Source organism: Pygocentrus nattereri, chromosome 14 (genome assembly GCF_015220715.1).
Source record: "Pygocentrus nattereri isolate fPygNat1 chromosome 14, fPygNat1.pri, whole genome shotgun sequence".
Lineage (NCBI taxonomy): Eukaryota > Metazoa > Chordata > Actinopteri > Characiformes > Serrasalmidae > Pygocentrus > Pygocentrus nattereri.
The window spans coordinates 36,721,011-36,737,316 of record NC_051224.1 but is presented as its reverse complement, the minus strand read 5'-3'; the positions used below and the strand labels follow the sequence as shown (position 1 = coordinate 36,737,316).

The window sequence follows — 16,306 nt, the reverse complement described above, 5'->3', positions numbered from 1 at the left end:
GGGAGGGCATGGTGCTGGTGTTGGTTGAGAGGTGGTCCTGCAGACCTGTAGTTCTGAGCACTTTCTGCAGCAGATCAGACAAACAGAACAACATGCTGAGATGTTTTACTGGGGAGCCCTTACATGTTTTAATCAGCTAGTAATTGTGTGAATCTAGTGCCTTTCCTGCACTGCAGGGCTGAAATCAGCTGTTTTTCTTAAAAACGTAGTTTCTGTACATCAGAGTCTCCAGTTTTCTAGAGCTGAAAGAACAAGAGCAGTTAAATTCTGCATGTTGCAGTACTTTTGATTGGCTGTAATAAAACTTAAATCTCAATCTTTAAACCTACTGTTTGCTTTCTCACAGAGAAGTAACGAGTAGGAAAATTTAAGGGAACCCAGGCTGTTAATACTTGCAACAGTGTACATATCCAATACTATTAAAATACTATTATGCATATTACAGTGCTATTAAATTATTATATATAAACAAGAAAGAAATGTTTATTATAAAAGAATATGGCAAATAGGCAAAGTTCCTGTATGACTAGGCCCTCATTGTCACACTGTGATGTCATGTGGTTGCATTGAGATCAGTCCTGTGGTAAATAAGACAATCAACAAGTTTGTCTCCTGAGTAATATCACGTTCTAGCTAAAGTGGGAAAGATATGATATATTGGAGGTAAATGAGAATATTAGCTTCCTGTTCCTCGCTTAGTGGACGAGAGAGAGCATCCATTTGATGTGGAAAACAATAATGGCACACAGTTTCCAAGAGTAACACCAAAGAGAGTCAGCCACCATCCCCGTTAGAACCTGTTCTATCTACTTGTTCCTCAGCAAGTGATCAGGTGACTTTTGGTCATTGACAGGTGTTCCTTAGATATGAAAACAGCCAACTTTGATACGTGTAGCTTTACGATATATAGAATTAGAAAATGAAAGGGCAAAAGTATATCGTGAGCAAGTTTGGAAGTTCCAGAACGTCATATTTTGTCAGTTATGTTTAATGTATGTGATGACTTCACGGAGTACCCACAATGCAGGCTTTGGTTAAATATGTGTAAATGAGAGAGATGTTGGGAAAATACTGTTAGCTAGCCTAGTGTCCCCACAAGTCACATGGTCACAAAATGTGTTAAGCGTCCTCACAAAGAATGTTTAGGCCTTAATGTGTGTAAGCAGTGAGGAAACACTACATTTGCATATCTCAGTGCATGTTTGAGTTTTGCAAAGTTGTAACATGTCTTCTGCTTTATGTTTGGTCCAATGTAATAGAAGTGTTATGTGTATATGAAGTCTGTCTTTGAATTTCTTGGTTAATTTCTCAATGTACCATATTTGAACAAATCAGGGAGGACACAGTTTCCAAGAGTAACATCAAAGAGAGTCAGCCACCATCCCCGTCAGAACCTGTTCTATCTACTTGTTCCTCAGCAAGTGATCAGGTAAGCCTCTTTTGGTCATTGACAAGTGTTCCTTAGATGTGAAAACAGCCAACTTTGATACGTGTAGCTTTACGATATATAGAATTAGAAAATGAAAGGGCAAAAGTATATCGTGAGCAAGTTTGGAAGTTCTAGAACGGCATATTTTGTCAGTTATGATTGTTGTATGTGATGACTTCACAGAGTCCCCACGATGCAGGCTTTGGTTAAATATGTGTAAATGAGAGAGATGTTGGGAAAATACTCTCAGCTAGGATAGTGTCCCCACAAGTCACATGGTCACAAAATGTGTTAAGCGTCCTCACAAAGAATGTTTAGGCCTTAATGTGTGTAAGCAGTGAGGAAACATTACATTTGCATATCTCAGTGCATGTTTTGAGTTTTACAAAGTTGTAACATGTCTTCTGCTTTATGTTTGGTCCAATGTAATAGAAGTGTTATGTATATAGGAAGTCTGTCTTTGAATTTCTTGGTTAATTTCTCAATGTACCATATTTGAACAGGTCAGGGAGGACACAGTTTCCAAGAGTAACATCAAAGAGAGTCAGCCACCATCCCCGTCAGAACCTGTTCTATCTACTTGTTCCTCAGCAAGTGATCAGGTAAGCCTCTTTTGGTCATTGACAGGTGTTCCTTAGATGTGAAAACAGCCAACTTTGATACATGTTGCTTTACGATATATAGAATTAGAAAATGAAAGGGCAAAAGTATGTCGTGAGCAAGTTTGGAAGTTCCAGAACGTCATATTTTGTCAGTTATGTTTAATGTATGTGATGACTTCACGGAGTCCCCACAATGCAGGCTTTGGTTAAATATGTGTAAATGAGAGAGATGTTGGGAAAATACTGTTAGCTAGCCTAGTGTCCCCACAAGTCACATGGTCACAAAATGTGTTAAGCGTCCTCACAAAGAATGTTTAGGCCTTAATGTGTGTAAGCAGTGAGGAAACACTACATTTGCATATCTCAGTGCATGTTTGAGTTTTGCAAAGTTGTAACATGTCTTCTGCTTTATGTTTGGTCCAATGTAATAGAAGTGTTATGTGTATATGAAGTCTGTCTTTGAATTTCTTGGTTAATTTCTCAATGTACCATATTTGAACAAATCAGGGAGGACACAGTTTCCAAGAGTAACATCAAAGAGAATCAGCCACCATCCCCGTCAGAACCTGTTCTATCTACTTGTTCCTCAGCAAGTGATCAGGTAAGCCTCTTTTGGTCATTGACAGGTATTCCTTAGATATGAAAATAGCCAACTTTGATACGTGTAGCTTTACGATATATAGAATTAGAAAATGAAAGGGCAAAAGTATATCGTGAGCAAGTTTGGAAGTTCCAGAACATCATATTTTGTCCGTTATGTTTGTTGTATGTGATGACTTCACGGAGTCCCCACGATGCAGGCTTTGGTTAAATATGTGTAAATGAGAGAGATGTTGGGAAAATACTCTCAGCCAGGATAGTGTCCCCACAAGTCACATGGTCACAAAATGTGTTAAGCGTCCTCACAAAGAATGTTTAGGCCTTAATGTGTGTAAGCAGTGAGGAAACACTACATTTGCATATCTCAGTGCATGTTTGAGTTTTGCAAAGTTGTAACATGTCTTCTGCTTTATGTTTGGTCCAATGTAATAGAAGTGTTATGTGTATATAGGAAGTCTGTCTTTGAATTGTGTCCTGGTCACAAAATGTGTTAAGCGTCCTCACAAAGAATGTTTAGGCCTTAATGTGCATAAGCACTTTGAGTGACAGATGTAAGCATTATAAAGCCTGTCTAAATGTCTGATTTTAATGTTGAAATCTTTTACCTCAGTCTGTAAGTTTTAGAATTCAGTTTCTTAATCTTGTTTACTGTTTGTAAATACATTTTTTATGTAATTAAGGACCAATTTTATTCCAACCAAAGATGAAAATCCAGCAGATAATCCAGGTCAATGTCTGGAGCTGAAGATTTCTGATTTGTCTCATTGTGATTCTAAAGTGTCAATATTTTTATACATAAACAGAGAACTTATCTTTAAATTACGTAGCATTTCTTGTACTTTGGTCACACTTGCTGTCTATTTGTACCATATATTTACAGAGGACTGGAAAGAACACAATATCAGAAAACAGTGCTCAAGAGAACTATCAGCTGTTGCAATCAGGACCTGTTCTGTTTGCTTGTTCCTTAGCAAGTGATCAAGTAAGTCTCTTGTGGTCATTCCCAAGTGTTTCTTAGATCTGAAAATTGCCAACAAGGTTGAAATTGAATTTAGCATCTTTACAGTATATGTAGAATTAGAAAATCAAAGGGGAAAAGTATATCTTGAGCTGTGATAATTAGACGGTCATAAAGTGTGTTAGGCGTCCTCAAAGTATTTTTGACCTTGAATTCATTTTTTTTTTAAATTTTTGTATTCACTGTTGTTGAATGGAACTATTGATGTACCTCATTAATGTAAGCTTGTCACAGTTATTACATAAACGCTAAATTTATTTGACATGATCACAATTATGTAAGTCATTAGATTTCACAGTCATTGTTACAAAAAGCAGAATTTGAACTGGGTGCATTGTGGTGAGGAAATAAATATACTTGATGACATTATGAGGCTTATGAAAACAGTTATGACTTAGAGTGAGTAATGTTTGTTTTGGTTAACAGTGCAGCTAGTTCTAAAGTTTTTAGCATGTATGATGGCAAAATTCGTTTTGATGATTTAGTTCTTTGTGGGAAAAACTCTACTCATAATTCTTTTCATAACTTATTAATCTGTAGACACTTGTGAGTATGTATATGCACACAACAGTGTAGTTTATTATTTAGCTACTAAGCAAACACAGGTTAATCAGCTAATTCAGCTACTTTTGGCTTGCATACAGTGAACAATTAAATCATTAATCACTATTATTTGTATGACAAAAGTGATCATGACGGGCCAAGATTTAACCACCTACTTTCTGAAAATCTGTTTAAAGTATGGAGTTGAAGCCTTTTGATTGTTCTCATTCTTGTCTAAAGGATAATATTCTTAAAGGGGTTTTTGTTCAATTGCATAGCATCTCTTCAGTTGTGTACTAATTCATGATTTTGTAAAATTGTACCATATATTTGCAGAGGTCTAAGAAGGACACAATTTCAGAGAGCAGTGCTCAAGAGGACTGTCTGCCATTGCAGTCCAGACCTGCTCTGTCTGCATGTTCCTCAGCAAGTGATAAGGTAAGTCTCTTGTGGTTATTCACAAGTGTTTGTTAGGCATGAAAATCACCAACTCTGAATTTTCTACAAGTGCTTCTTAGGGCACAGTACAGATTTTGCTTACTTTAAGGTCATTTTCATACTTGACTAACTTGTGTGTGTATACTTGTCAGCCTAAGTTATATACTCAATACTGAAATTGTGTAGGATTTTAAGCATACCTTGGGCTTTGCAAAGTATGTTTTATCATTATCTCACATTTTAATTCTAAAATATATAATATTACAGATGACAGAGTAGGACACAGTTTTGCTGTTTTGTCAAAGAGAATCATTAGCCACTGTCATAGTCAAGACTCCTTCTTGCTACCTGTTCTACCTATTCATGTTCAAGTCTCTCGTAGTCATGTACATTTGAACTTTACAGATGAGAAATTCCAATCCTGAGAAGATTGCATGGGTCACCCCTATATCTCATCAGTCAGAGCCTCTGAAGGATCACAGCAACAACAGCAGTTCTGGGCAGGTACATTTCTTTAAAAGTCATTAGTTTTTAAAAGCTTTCTGAAGTTGTAATCAGGACATGGGCTCAGCTGAACTTTTGAATGACAAGAAGTTTCTAATTACAGTATAGCACACTAACAATTCAGAATGAATGAACTTTCATACAATTCTGAGAAGAAATGTTAGAACGTAATATAGGCTCTCATATCAATGCACCTTCCCAGTCTTAGTTGCACAAATGTAACAGGCTGAAGTTAAATCATTCCATACAGTATTAAATCTACCGACAATTTAACTATGTTATGAGCATGCTTCTTTTTTACATTGATTTAACTCTGCAACTCCCTCAACAATGTTGTATGTTTTTCTTCTTTTATTGAAGAGTTCTTCGTCTGGAAATACTGATGACGAGCATGCGCGTGTACCTAAATTAAGAAGGACTAGAAGTATTCTAGTAAGTATTTCATATTCATTCCAATGCAGATAAGTTTCATTAGAATATTAATTCATAGCTTAAAATTTCAATTAATTTATGGGCATGTGCCAGTATAATGTATATGCAGTATATTGCAATGTTAAAGACACACAGTAACGCTATTGTGAACTTCAAAACATTAAAAAAGCTGCAGGCCATAGACACACAACAGCCATTATTTAACAAACTCTCACTGCCACTGCAATGTCGTGCTATGAGCACATGTTAAGGTTATTACACACCAAGCAAGATGAGGGAAAAAATTCACAATATTCAGATGTAGTCAGCAATTTATTATTATTAAAAATTTATTTTTGTTATATCTTCTAATTTCTATGGCAAACTGTGACATAATATAGGATGTTTATCACAATCTGGAATCGTGAAAGGAGAAGTTTTTAACATTTCAGCAGTTAAAATAGAGCTTCATGAAATATTTCGCACACCTCATATCTCCATCAATCTGTGCAAATAAGGTAAAGTAAATGCTCTTTACAGAAAGGGGTAAAAGTTTTGATCTTTAGTTGACTTAATATGATATCTCAGTGGAATTTATGTCTGGGTATTGACTAAGGGGCATTCCATATCTAATTTTCATTTTCTTTAGACGTAAGTATGCTTGATTTTGTATTTTCACCTGTTCTGTTGCTCTTTGATCAAATTGAACACCAGGTTTACTTCTAAACTGATTGGGCTGATATCCTCCTGTGAAATTCTCAAATACACCACTGAATTCCTTTTTGCCAATGCCTCTTGCAGTGAGCCAAGTCATGCCCATACTTTGACACTAGAATCACTGAGACTGAACATGGGTATGATGTTCATTCTGCAGAATGTAGTGACTGTTTTACTAGACATCCTAGATCTTCCATAATTTGTACGTCAGGTAGTATGGCACAAAACTAGAAACAAATTCACAGCTCTTTTCAGAATTGTGTAATTTTATTCTTGTAAAATATTTCTTTGTATATGCATAATAGTTTGGGGCCATCTCCAAACTATTCCCACGAGGTTGGGAGCATGAAACTGTCCAAAATCTTTTGGTCTGCTAAAAGCATTAAGAGTTCCTTTCACTGGAACTAAGGGGCTGAGCCCAACTCCTGAAAACAACCCCACACCACCACTGCCTTTGACGCTTTGCACCACTGCCTTTGACGCTTTGCATTGCACTTGGTGATGTAAGGCTTGGATGCAGCTGCTCGGCCATGGAAACCCATTCCATGAAGCTCTATACGCTGTTCTTGAGCTGATCTGAAGGCCACATGAAGTTTGGAGGTCTGTAGTGATTGACTCTGCAGAAAGTCGGTGACCTCTGCGCACTATGCCCCTCAGCATCCGCTGACCCCGCTCTGTCGTTTTACGTGGCTGACCACTTTGTAGCTGAGTTGCTGTCGTTCCCAGTCGCTTCCACTTTGTTATAATCCCACTGACAGTTGAGTGTGGAATATTTAGTAGTGAGGAAATTTCATGACTGGACTTGCTGCCCAGGTAGCGTCCGATCACGGTACCACGCTGGAATTCACTGAGCTCCTGAGAGCGACCCATTCTTTCACTAATGTCTGTAGAAGCAGTCTGCAGGCCTAGGGGCTCGGCTTTATACACCTGTGGCCATGGAAGTGATTGGAATACCTGAATTCAATGATTTGGATGGGTGACTGAATACTTTTGGCAATATGGTGTATATTATATTGGAATCCCAATTCAGTAGTCATGTGTCTTTCAGCAATCCATGAAAAAAGTAAATATTCAGAAAATCATGCAGGAGACAAATACTTGTCATATAGGCTTGGTTTATGAATTTGCCTTTTAATTTCTGATGTTCTGATGCATTTCAAAAATTACCCTTGTAATATTGATTTTTAGATGAGAGGGTTTGTTCCTGAAGATTCAGATGAGCTATTTGATTCTACTTTAGACAGTGGAGAGGAGTACGTCCTTGACTCTAGAGATGAAGGGAACAAAAGTAGTTCAGAGAGTAGTACCTCCCGTAAACCAGTGAAATGGAGGTGTCTGTCTTCTGTGGATGAAGCTACCCCCTCTAATCTTGTCCCTCATAGCACATCTTCAGGTGTCATGGGTGTTACAGAGAGAAGCAACCTTGAAGTTATGGATCTAAATAAAAGTCCTGAAGTGATAGAGAATGATGGAGTCTGCAGCAGTTCTGAGCCTGTTAGGACCACATACCTTATCATTATCAAGTACAGATATCTGATAAAGTGGCCGATAGGTGTACACAGCAACACTGCTGTGCCTGTTGCATTGGCATAGGTCAGGGTCACTGGTATGACAAGTAAAATGAAACAGTTGGTATGAAAGCTATGCTGAAAAAAATTCTCTCTTAAAACTGTAGCTGTGGAAACAAAACTCACTAAGCAGCAACAATGGCAGAGCCAGGCAGAACACTATTTCACTGTATTTCCTACCTGATTACATGTCATCAGAAAAACAGGAACATCTTCTAAATTATCTGTCTTTTACATTTTTGCACTGAATTAATTAAAGGAATAGTGTAATCTAGTGTAAATAAAATTGTCATTCAACACAAAATAAAGATATGAAGTTAAATCGCCTAAACCTCATGTTTTAGTGACCACAGTAAACAGATTTTATATAATTTTTTGCCACTGTTCATTGCTTAAACGGACTATATGACACATTTAATTGTTTTTTTTCTTTTCTTGAGGTCTACTTATTACTTGAGTGGTCAAAATCATTTCTACATGACCATTTCCCAACCCAGCCTCTTTCTTTTAAACAAAATTAAACAGGTTTTTGTTTCTATGCCTCTAAGATTGAAATATGATCAGTTATCTCTGTTCAGATTAGATTGTGCTTTGCACCTCATTCAGAAGTGAAAGACTTTTTAGAACCTCAGTGTAAATAGGCAGTAAGCTGAATAGGTTGGTTCCTGTGATGCAGAACCTGAATTCAAAACTGGCTGTTCTTGCAGCATAGTTTCCATATATTATGGAGCCCTGGAGGGGACGGAGGAAAAAAAATAAACTTGAGAGAACATTTTGCAGTTCGTACACACGTTTTTCTTTTATTTGTGGTTACGATTTCTTAAATCGTTCCCTCATTTCTTTTAATCGTGGTCATGTTTTCTTTTTAACTCAACATGCGTTATTTGGTTTTTTGATTTGTGCACAAAGTAATGTAATAGACACAAGCTGCTAATATGTACCTGAGACTGTCTGACTGGTTTTTATATGTTAGAGTGATGAGATAATGAACAGAAATGCTCATTAGGTCTGATTGTGATTTGGGTAGTTAAGGAAAAGTGTAAGTGTTGAGGAAAGTGTAGTTCTCCTTCACAGCAAATGGCCCACGGTGTTTCTGCTCCTGCATCAAGCTGCAGTGTTAGAGACATCACACAATTACAGGACAAAATAATCAGCATTTCATTTCATTTACATCTAATCCATAGATCTATTAATCTCTCTCACCATTTGACCTCATCCCACATGAACGTTTCTGTGTGTGTTTGAGTTTGTTGAAATGACTCTGATCGTTTCTTCCTGTAATTGTGTGATGATCTCTAACACCACAGCTTGACTTTTCAAGCAACGTGTGAGCTACAGTTAGTAATGGTACACATATGTAATGCATCTGTATAGTATGATTACTGATAAAATGGCCAGACAGTGTTAATACGGGGTACTAAACTGGCAGATCATTTTAAAGCCACAAATTGTCAGAAAATTGATTTTTAACACTCCTAGTATACTTTGTTCTTTTGCTGTTGTTTGTCTTATTAACATTTGTGAGTGATGATTATCAGCGGTTCTTATGCTTGCATCTGAAGTTTTAAATACCAATGTAATGTCCACACAAAATAATTTTAATAATTTCTTGTGAGAGTTCAACAACATGATTGAAACAGTTCAACAAATTCACTATTTACTTAATCACTGTTCTGTGTTTTCCTTTATAATAATATTTATTTCTCATACTTAGGTAAAACACATGCACAGAAAAGAAGAAAAGCTTGGGAAGTGATTGAGATCCAGGCCGTGGAAACACACCTGAAAAACTTTATCAGTTCATGCCGTGTCCCAGGGAAGCTACCTTGCGAACAGTGCAAAAGAGCTGAGCCTTCAGCGCTTAAAAACAGAGATTGGCAGAGTGTCAAATTCTATGTTCACAATTGCGTTGTGGCTTACAAGAGAGATTTGAGCCACAATTTGTATTTTTTTTTTTGTTTATTTCATTTGAAAAACATGTAAATACACTGATAAGGCATAACATTCTGACCACCTGCTCGTTTCTACACACTGTCCACTTTATCAGCTCCACTTACTGTATAGCTGCACTCTGTAGTTCTACAGTTACAGACTGTAGTCCATCTGTTTCTCTGATACTCTGTTACCCTGTTCTTCAGTGGTCAGGACCCCCATGGACCCTCAAAGAGCAGGTACTATTTGGGTGGTGGGTCATTCTCAGCACTGCAGTAACACTGACGTGGTGGTGTTGTGTTACTGTGTGTTGTGCTGGTCTGAGTGGATCAGACACAGAAGCGCTGCTGGAGTTTTTAAACACCTCAGTATCACTGCTGGACTGAGAATAGTCCACCAACCAAAAATATCCAGCCAACAGCGTCCTGTGGGCAGCACCCTGTGGGCAGCATCCTGTGGGCAGCGTCCTGTGACCACTGATGAAGGACTAGAGGATGACCAACACAAACTGTGCAGCAGCAGATGAGCTGTCGTCTCTGACTTTACATCTACAAGGTGGACCGACAAGGTAGGAGTGTCTAATAGAGTGGACAGTGAGTAGACACAGTGTTTAGGGGGCTAACAAAGTATCAGAGAAACAGATGGACTACAGTCTGTAACTGTAGAACTACAAAGTGCAGCTATACAGTAAGTGGAGCTGATAAAATGGACAATGAGCATAGAAACGAGGTGGTCAGAATGTTATATCTGATTGGTGTATACGTGTAAGAGCTGACTTTTCCAAATAAAAAATAAAAAGGTTTTGGCACACTGTTCACAATCGCATTGTTGCTTTCATGTGTTCTAAATTTAAAAGGACAAAAATAAGTTCAAGTTTTGTAGAGCAGTGAAAATGGTATATGGGCATGTAGTAGTTCTTTGTCCATTGAAGCTAAAAACTGTCTAAAGCGCTCTAGACTAAATCACAGTGCTATAGACTAGGATTGTGTTATGTGAATACAAAATACATTTATTTGACTGGAAAAAAAAGGAATAATTTGTTAAACCAAGATGGCTGTCTTGTGTATGCACTTAAAGAAACTACAAATATTTTGAGTTACATTTGGAGTTTAATGATTTTAAATGTCCCCCTGATGTTATTTAACTGATCTGTGTGTATGCAAATTCGGTCCCAAGTACCGTCCTCAGGAAGTTATAATAATCACAGAATTTCTGTGTTATGCAAATTTAGTCCCAAGTCCCCATTTGGCAGAATCAGAACACACTGGGAAACTTACTTGGTTAAATCAAAAATCTGAGATGATCTTGGTGTTTCTTAATTTTAATTATACTTGCATGATTTTTTTCATGTCTGTAGGACCACGGGAAAGTGGTGTCCCCGAATAGCATGTCCCTGACTGGTGTCCCCCTTAAGAGATAATTACAAGTATAGGTGTGTGTGTGTGTGTGTGTGTGTGTGTGTGTGTGTGTGTGTGTGTGTGTGATGTATATAGTCCAGGTTTCTGGTGTCTCTGATCAGCTCCAGCTCCACAAACATCATGTTCCTCATGTCTTTACTGCTGCTGCTGATGGCAGGATGTGAGTCTGTTATCTCTCTCAGTGAGGAACCGTATTAATGCAGTAAACCGACTATCCACGTTTAACCTGCTGTTTCTCTGGTTCTCTGTTTAGGTGTCCAGTCTCAGGTTGTCCTCACACAGTCTGAGAGTCCAGTAACAGTGACTCCAGGTGGATCCCACAAACTGACCTGTGCCTGCAGTGGATTCAATGTGTGCGAGACACACAGTGTCACTGTGTGTCTCGCACAGTAATACACAGCTGTGTCTTCAGTCTGCAGATTCTGTCCTCGTAATGTTATTGTTTTGGTTCCAGTGTCTCTGGAGATGCTGAACTTGCTTTTCAGTTTATCACTGTAAACTGTGCCCCCTGATGAACCCGAATCTATAACTCCAATCCACTCCAGAGCTTTTCCTGCAGGCTGACGGATCCAAGCTGTAGCATAGCTTGTAACCGAATATGAAACCTTGCAGTCGATGGTCAGACTCTGGCCTGGACGGACCACCATGGAACCAGGCTGAGTCAGTTCCTCACAGTGAACACCTGTAGATCAAAAACACAAAATCATTAGATGTTTCATCTTGGATCAATATAAAATTGTGCTCTGGCTGAGTAACTCACAGGATGCAGCTGCCAGCAGGAGCAGTAGAGATGTAGAGAACATGGTGTTTGTTGTAGTTGGACTTGTTGGAGGTTCTCTGTTCTTCACAGCTTAATAAACAGTGCCTTAAAGAGATGCAGGGGGAGAGCTTGTATTTGCTTATGCAATGACCCATGAGAGTCAGAGCTATTTAAGACATAGACTAGATGGCTGTAGTTCAGTACAGTGAATGTTAGGAAGCACTTCTCTGCTTGGACGTTATTGCATAACCCTATGTACACCAATTCCAGCATGTCTACCAACACAGTGTCAGAGAAGTCTTCTCAAAACATGGTCGAAGTGTGGAACCACATATGAAAGGAATTGAGAATGAACATTCAGGGGAAATGTGTTTATACGTTTACTTCAGATCTGTTAACCAACCAGCTCTGATTATTTAATCAGCTCACTGTATATATTCACCTGCAAGGATTCCAACTGTTCAATAGTTTGTATCGTTTACTGTATTTTTTGTTTCATAATATGTCAAAGGTTTTCAGTGAGTAACAGATCTAGACTGCAGGGAGGCCAGTTTAGCACTTGAGCTCTTCTACTACAGAGCCATGCTGCAGCAATACGTGCAGAACATGGTTTGGCATTGTCTTGCAGTAATAAGCAGGGCCATTCCTGAAGAAGATGTCATCTGGATGGCCGTATATGCTGCTCCAAAACTTGTATATGTCGTTCAGCATTAATGGAGCCTTCACAGATGTGCAAGTCACCCATGCCATGTGCACTACCACACCCGCACACCATCATGGATCCTGGCTTCTAAATTACAGTACACTGATAACAAGCTGGATGGTCCATGGCTTTTTAAGCCTGTAGGATGCAAATGATTTCCAAAAAGAATGTCAGATTTTGATTTGTTGGATCACAGGATACTTTTGACCTGAATCCATTCTAATTAAGCATGGGCCCAGAGAAGATGAGGAAATACCCACGTTCTTCATCACTTTATGCTGAGAAATGTTATTCTCGAACTGTTGCGCTATTCAGCCGTTGAGTCTTCCACAGAGTGGTGAACTCCTCGAGATCTTTACTTCTGAAAGACTCAGCCTCTCTGGGATGCTGTTTTATATCCAATCAGGTTACTGACCTCTTTCCAATGAACCTAAAAAGTTGTGAGATGTTCCACCAGGTGCTTTTTCAGCATTGCTCAACTTTACGAGTCTTTGGTTGCCCTGTTCCAACTTTTTTGAAAAGCCCCCTACTGGAATATGAATGAAACTAATGGACTGACTCATGTTTATCCTTCATGACACATTACTGACATTTCTACACAAACACACATAGAAAAATAAATCAATATTATCAATATTATTTCTGATTATTTGTTAACTTATTAATACAAGCTCAAATAATAAGATTAATTCTTGCTGTTGTAGAAATTAATAAGGAATATTTAATAAACATTTGGAAAGTCTGGCTGTTTTAATAGTTGGTTCAATTAATTTCTCTGTATTTGTTTCTTTTTTCACTGTAACACATTTTATTTTATTTTCATGAGATATACAGTACTGTACAAAACTCAGAAAGCACACTTCATTTATTTAACTTCCATTGAAAATAGACATTAAGTACAGTATAATCATTTCATCAAAAAAGAAAAAAAAACTAAAACTAAATAAATTCAATAAAACAGTTTTTTCCCTTTAACTGTGATCAGATTTCTGCATCATCATTCTGTTAATGATGAACTCAAGCACAGAGATGATTCAGCTATATAGTAAAATGACATTAAAGGGTGTATTTTCCCTTTCTGCTCCCAAATTCATAGAGAGCTCATTATTAATATATGGACTTTATTTTGATGTTGGCAGTGAATCATGTTGGTCAGGCCGCAACTTTCATGACATTGTAAATTACACAGTCTAAATCTTCAATGTTTTTTATTGTTTAATTTTACTTTTTTAATATGAACAGAATTTTGTGTTTTATATGCAAAGATATATTAAAAATGAGACAATCTATAAAAATCATTCAGTTAGAAGTACTTGAGTGTCGACTCTGGGTTTTTGTAAGCCGTGTTCATTAGTTAGTGTCACTGTGAGTCTCTCGCACAGTAATACACAGCTGTGTCTTCAGTCTGCAGATTCTGTCCTCGTAATGTTATTGTGTTGGTTCCAGTGTTTCTGGAGAAGCTGAACTTGCTTTTCAGTTTATCACTGTAATATGTGCTCCCACCACTATAGATATATCCAATGTACTCCAGAGCTTTTCCTGCAGGCTGTCGGACCCAAGCTGTGCTATAGCCCGTAACTGAATACGAAACCTTGCAGTCGATGGTCAGACTCTGGCCTGGACGGACCACCATGGAACCAGGCTGAGTCAGTTCAACACAGTGAACACCTGTAGATCAAAAACACAAAATCATTAGATGTTTCATCTTGGATCAATATAAAATTGTGCTCTGGCTGAGTAACTCACAGGATGCAGCTGCCAGCAGGAGCAGTAGGGATGTAGAGAACATGGTTGGTGTTGAAGTTGGACCTGTGAGATCTTCTCTGCTCTCCACAGCTTATTAGAGAGTGTCTTCTAAATAGATAGAGAGGGAGCTTGTATTTGCTTATCTGATGACCCATGAAGACCAACCCTATTTAAGACACAGTCAAAGGCAGCGGTTTAATGAACTGCATGTTAGGAATCGCTTCTCTACTTCATTTCAACAAATAAAAGCAGCAACATTTTCATTTGACATGAAAAATCACAATCTACATATTTTTTTAACACAGTGTCAAACTGTCTCAACACGTCTTAAACATGTTGGAACATATGAAATGGAATGGATAATGAAGCATTTTTCTATATTTATTTCAGATCTGTAAACCACACTGCACTGAATATTTTACCAGCTTCAACCTCCAACCCTTCTCATTCTTCATCCCAGTGAACTGTGTCTCTGTCTATTGTCATCTTTCTATAAGTACTGAAGGGATTTGATGAAATATGGATAAATATGAGGTCACACAAAGGCCACATTCCCTTCGTCCATCAACATGGGGACGGTTATATAATGTACAAATGATATGAGATAAATGTCTATTAAACATCTTACATTATAAAAACATAATGAGAATAAAAATAACTACGCCTGTGAAAATCCCCACATTTGTTATTAGATCAGTTTCAAACAACCAGAGCTGTAGTGAACCTGCCTAGAAGAGGATGCAAGTGGATTTTGCCCTCCAGCACAGTTTAGAGTTTATAGTTATAGATTCTCTAAATCTACAATGAAACACCACCTCAATGCCAATAAACCACATGGAATGTGTGACAGGAGAAATATTATTTAGTCTAAGCTAACGTTGAAATACCTGGAGTTCATTAGAAGCTGCTGATACTTTGACTGGAACAAAGTTTAGTTAGATTTTTGTCAGATGAGACCACAACAGAGCTTTCTGACAACAAACGTGATCCATTTCTATTTTACAAGTAGAGTCAGAGCTATTTAAGACATAGACTAGATGGCTGTAGTTCAGTACAGTGAATGTTAGGAAGCACTTCTCTGCTTGGACGTTACTGCATAACCCTATGTACACCAATTCCAGCATGTCTACCAACACAGTGTCAGAGAAGTCTTCTCAAAACATGGTCGAAGTGTGGAACCACATATGAAAGGAATTGAGAATGAACATTCAGGGGAAATGTGTTTATATGTTTACTTCAGATCTGTTAACCAACCAGCTCTGATTATTTAATCAGCTCACTGTATATATTCACCTGCAAGGATTCCAACTGTTCAATAGTTTGTAATGTTTACTGTATTTTTTGTTTCATAATATGTCAAAGGTTTTCAGTGAGTAACAGATCTGGACTGCAGGGAGGCCAGTTTAGCACTTGAGCTCTTCTACTACAGAGCCATGCTGCAGCAATACGTGCAGAATGTGGTTTGGCATTGTCTTGCAGTAATAAGCAGGGCCATTCCTGAAGAAGATGTCATCTGGATGGCAGTATATGCTGCTCCAAAACTTGTATATGTCGTTCAGCATTAATGGAGCCTTCACAGATGTGCAAGTCACCCATGCCATGTGCACTAATGCACCCCCACACCATCATGGATCCTGGCTTCTACATTACAGTACACTGATAATAAGCTGGATGGTCCATGGCCTATTTAAGCCTATAGGATGCAAATGATTTCCAAAAAGAATGTCAGATTTTGATTTGTTGGATCACAGGATACTTTTGACCTGAATCCATTCTAATTAAGCATGGGCCCAGAGAAGATGAGGAAATACCCACGTTCTTCATCACTTTATGCTGAGAAATGTTATTCTCGAACTGTTGCGCTATTCAGCCGTTGAGTCTTCCACAGAGTGGTGAACTCCTCGAGATCTTTACTTC

The 16,306-nt window shown here is 38.1% G+C and overlaps 1 protein-coding gene, 1 long non-coding RNA gene and 2 gene segments (V, D, J or C); 1 reads left to right on the top strand and 3 right to left on the bottom strand.

Annotated features, from left to right (window-relative positions):
* Window positions 1-16,306, bottom strand: part of LOC108414177 — a 512,138-nt gene that overhangs the window by 330,154 nt on the left and 165,678 nt on the right.
* The window catches only part of LOC108436641 (immunoglobulin gamma-1 heavy chain-like), a 395,990-nt gene that overhangs the window by 339,048 nt on the left and 40,636 nt on the right, over window positions 1-16,306 (bottom strand). The gene's annotated exons all lie outside the window — the stretch shown is intronic.
* LOC119265135 lies at window positions 23-4,540 on the top strand. Its single transcript, XR_005131417.1, has 3 exons — window positions 23-832; window positions 3,512-3,613; window positions 4,529-4,540. It is a non-coding gene; the product is annotated as an uncharacterized LOC119265135 (long non-coding RNA).
* On the bottom strand, window positions 14,004-14,508 carry LOC119265134. The segment is given in 2 exon segments: window positions 14,004-14,311; window positions 14,390-14,508. Coding segments are annotated over 2 exon segments (351 nt in total).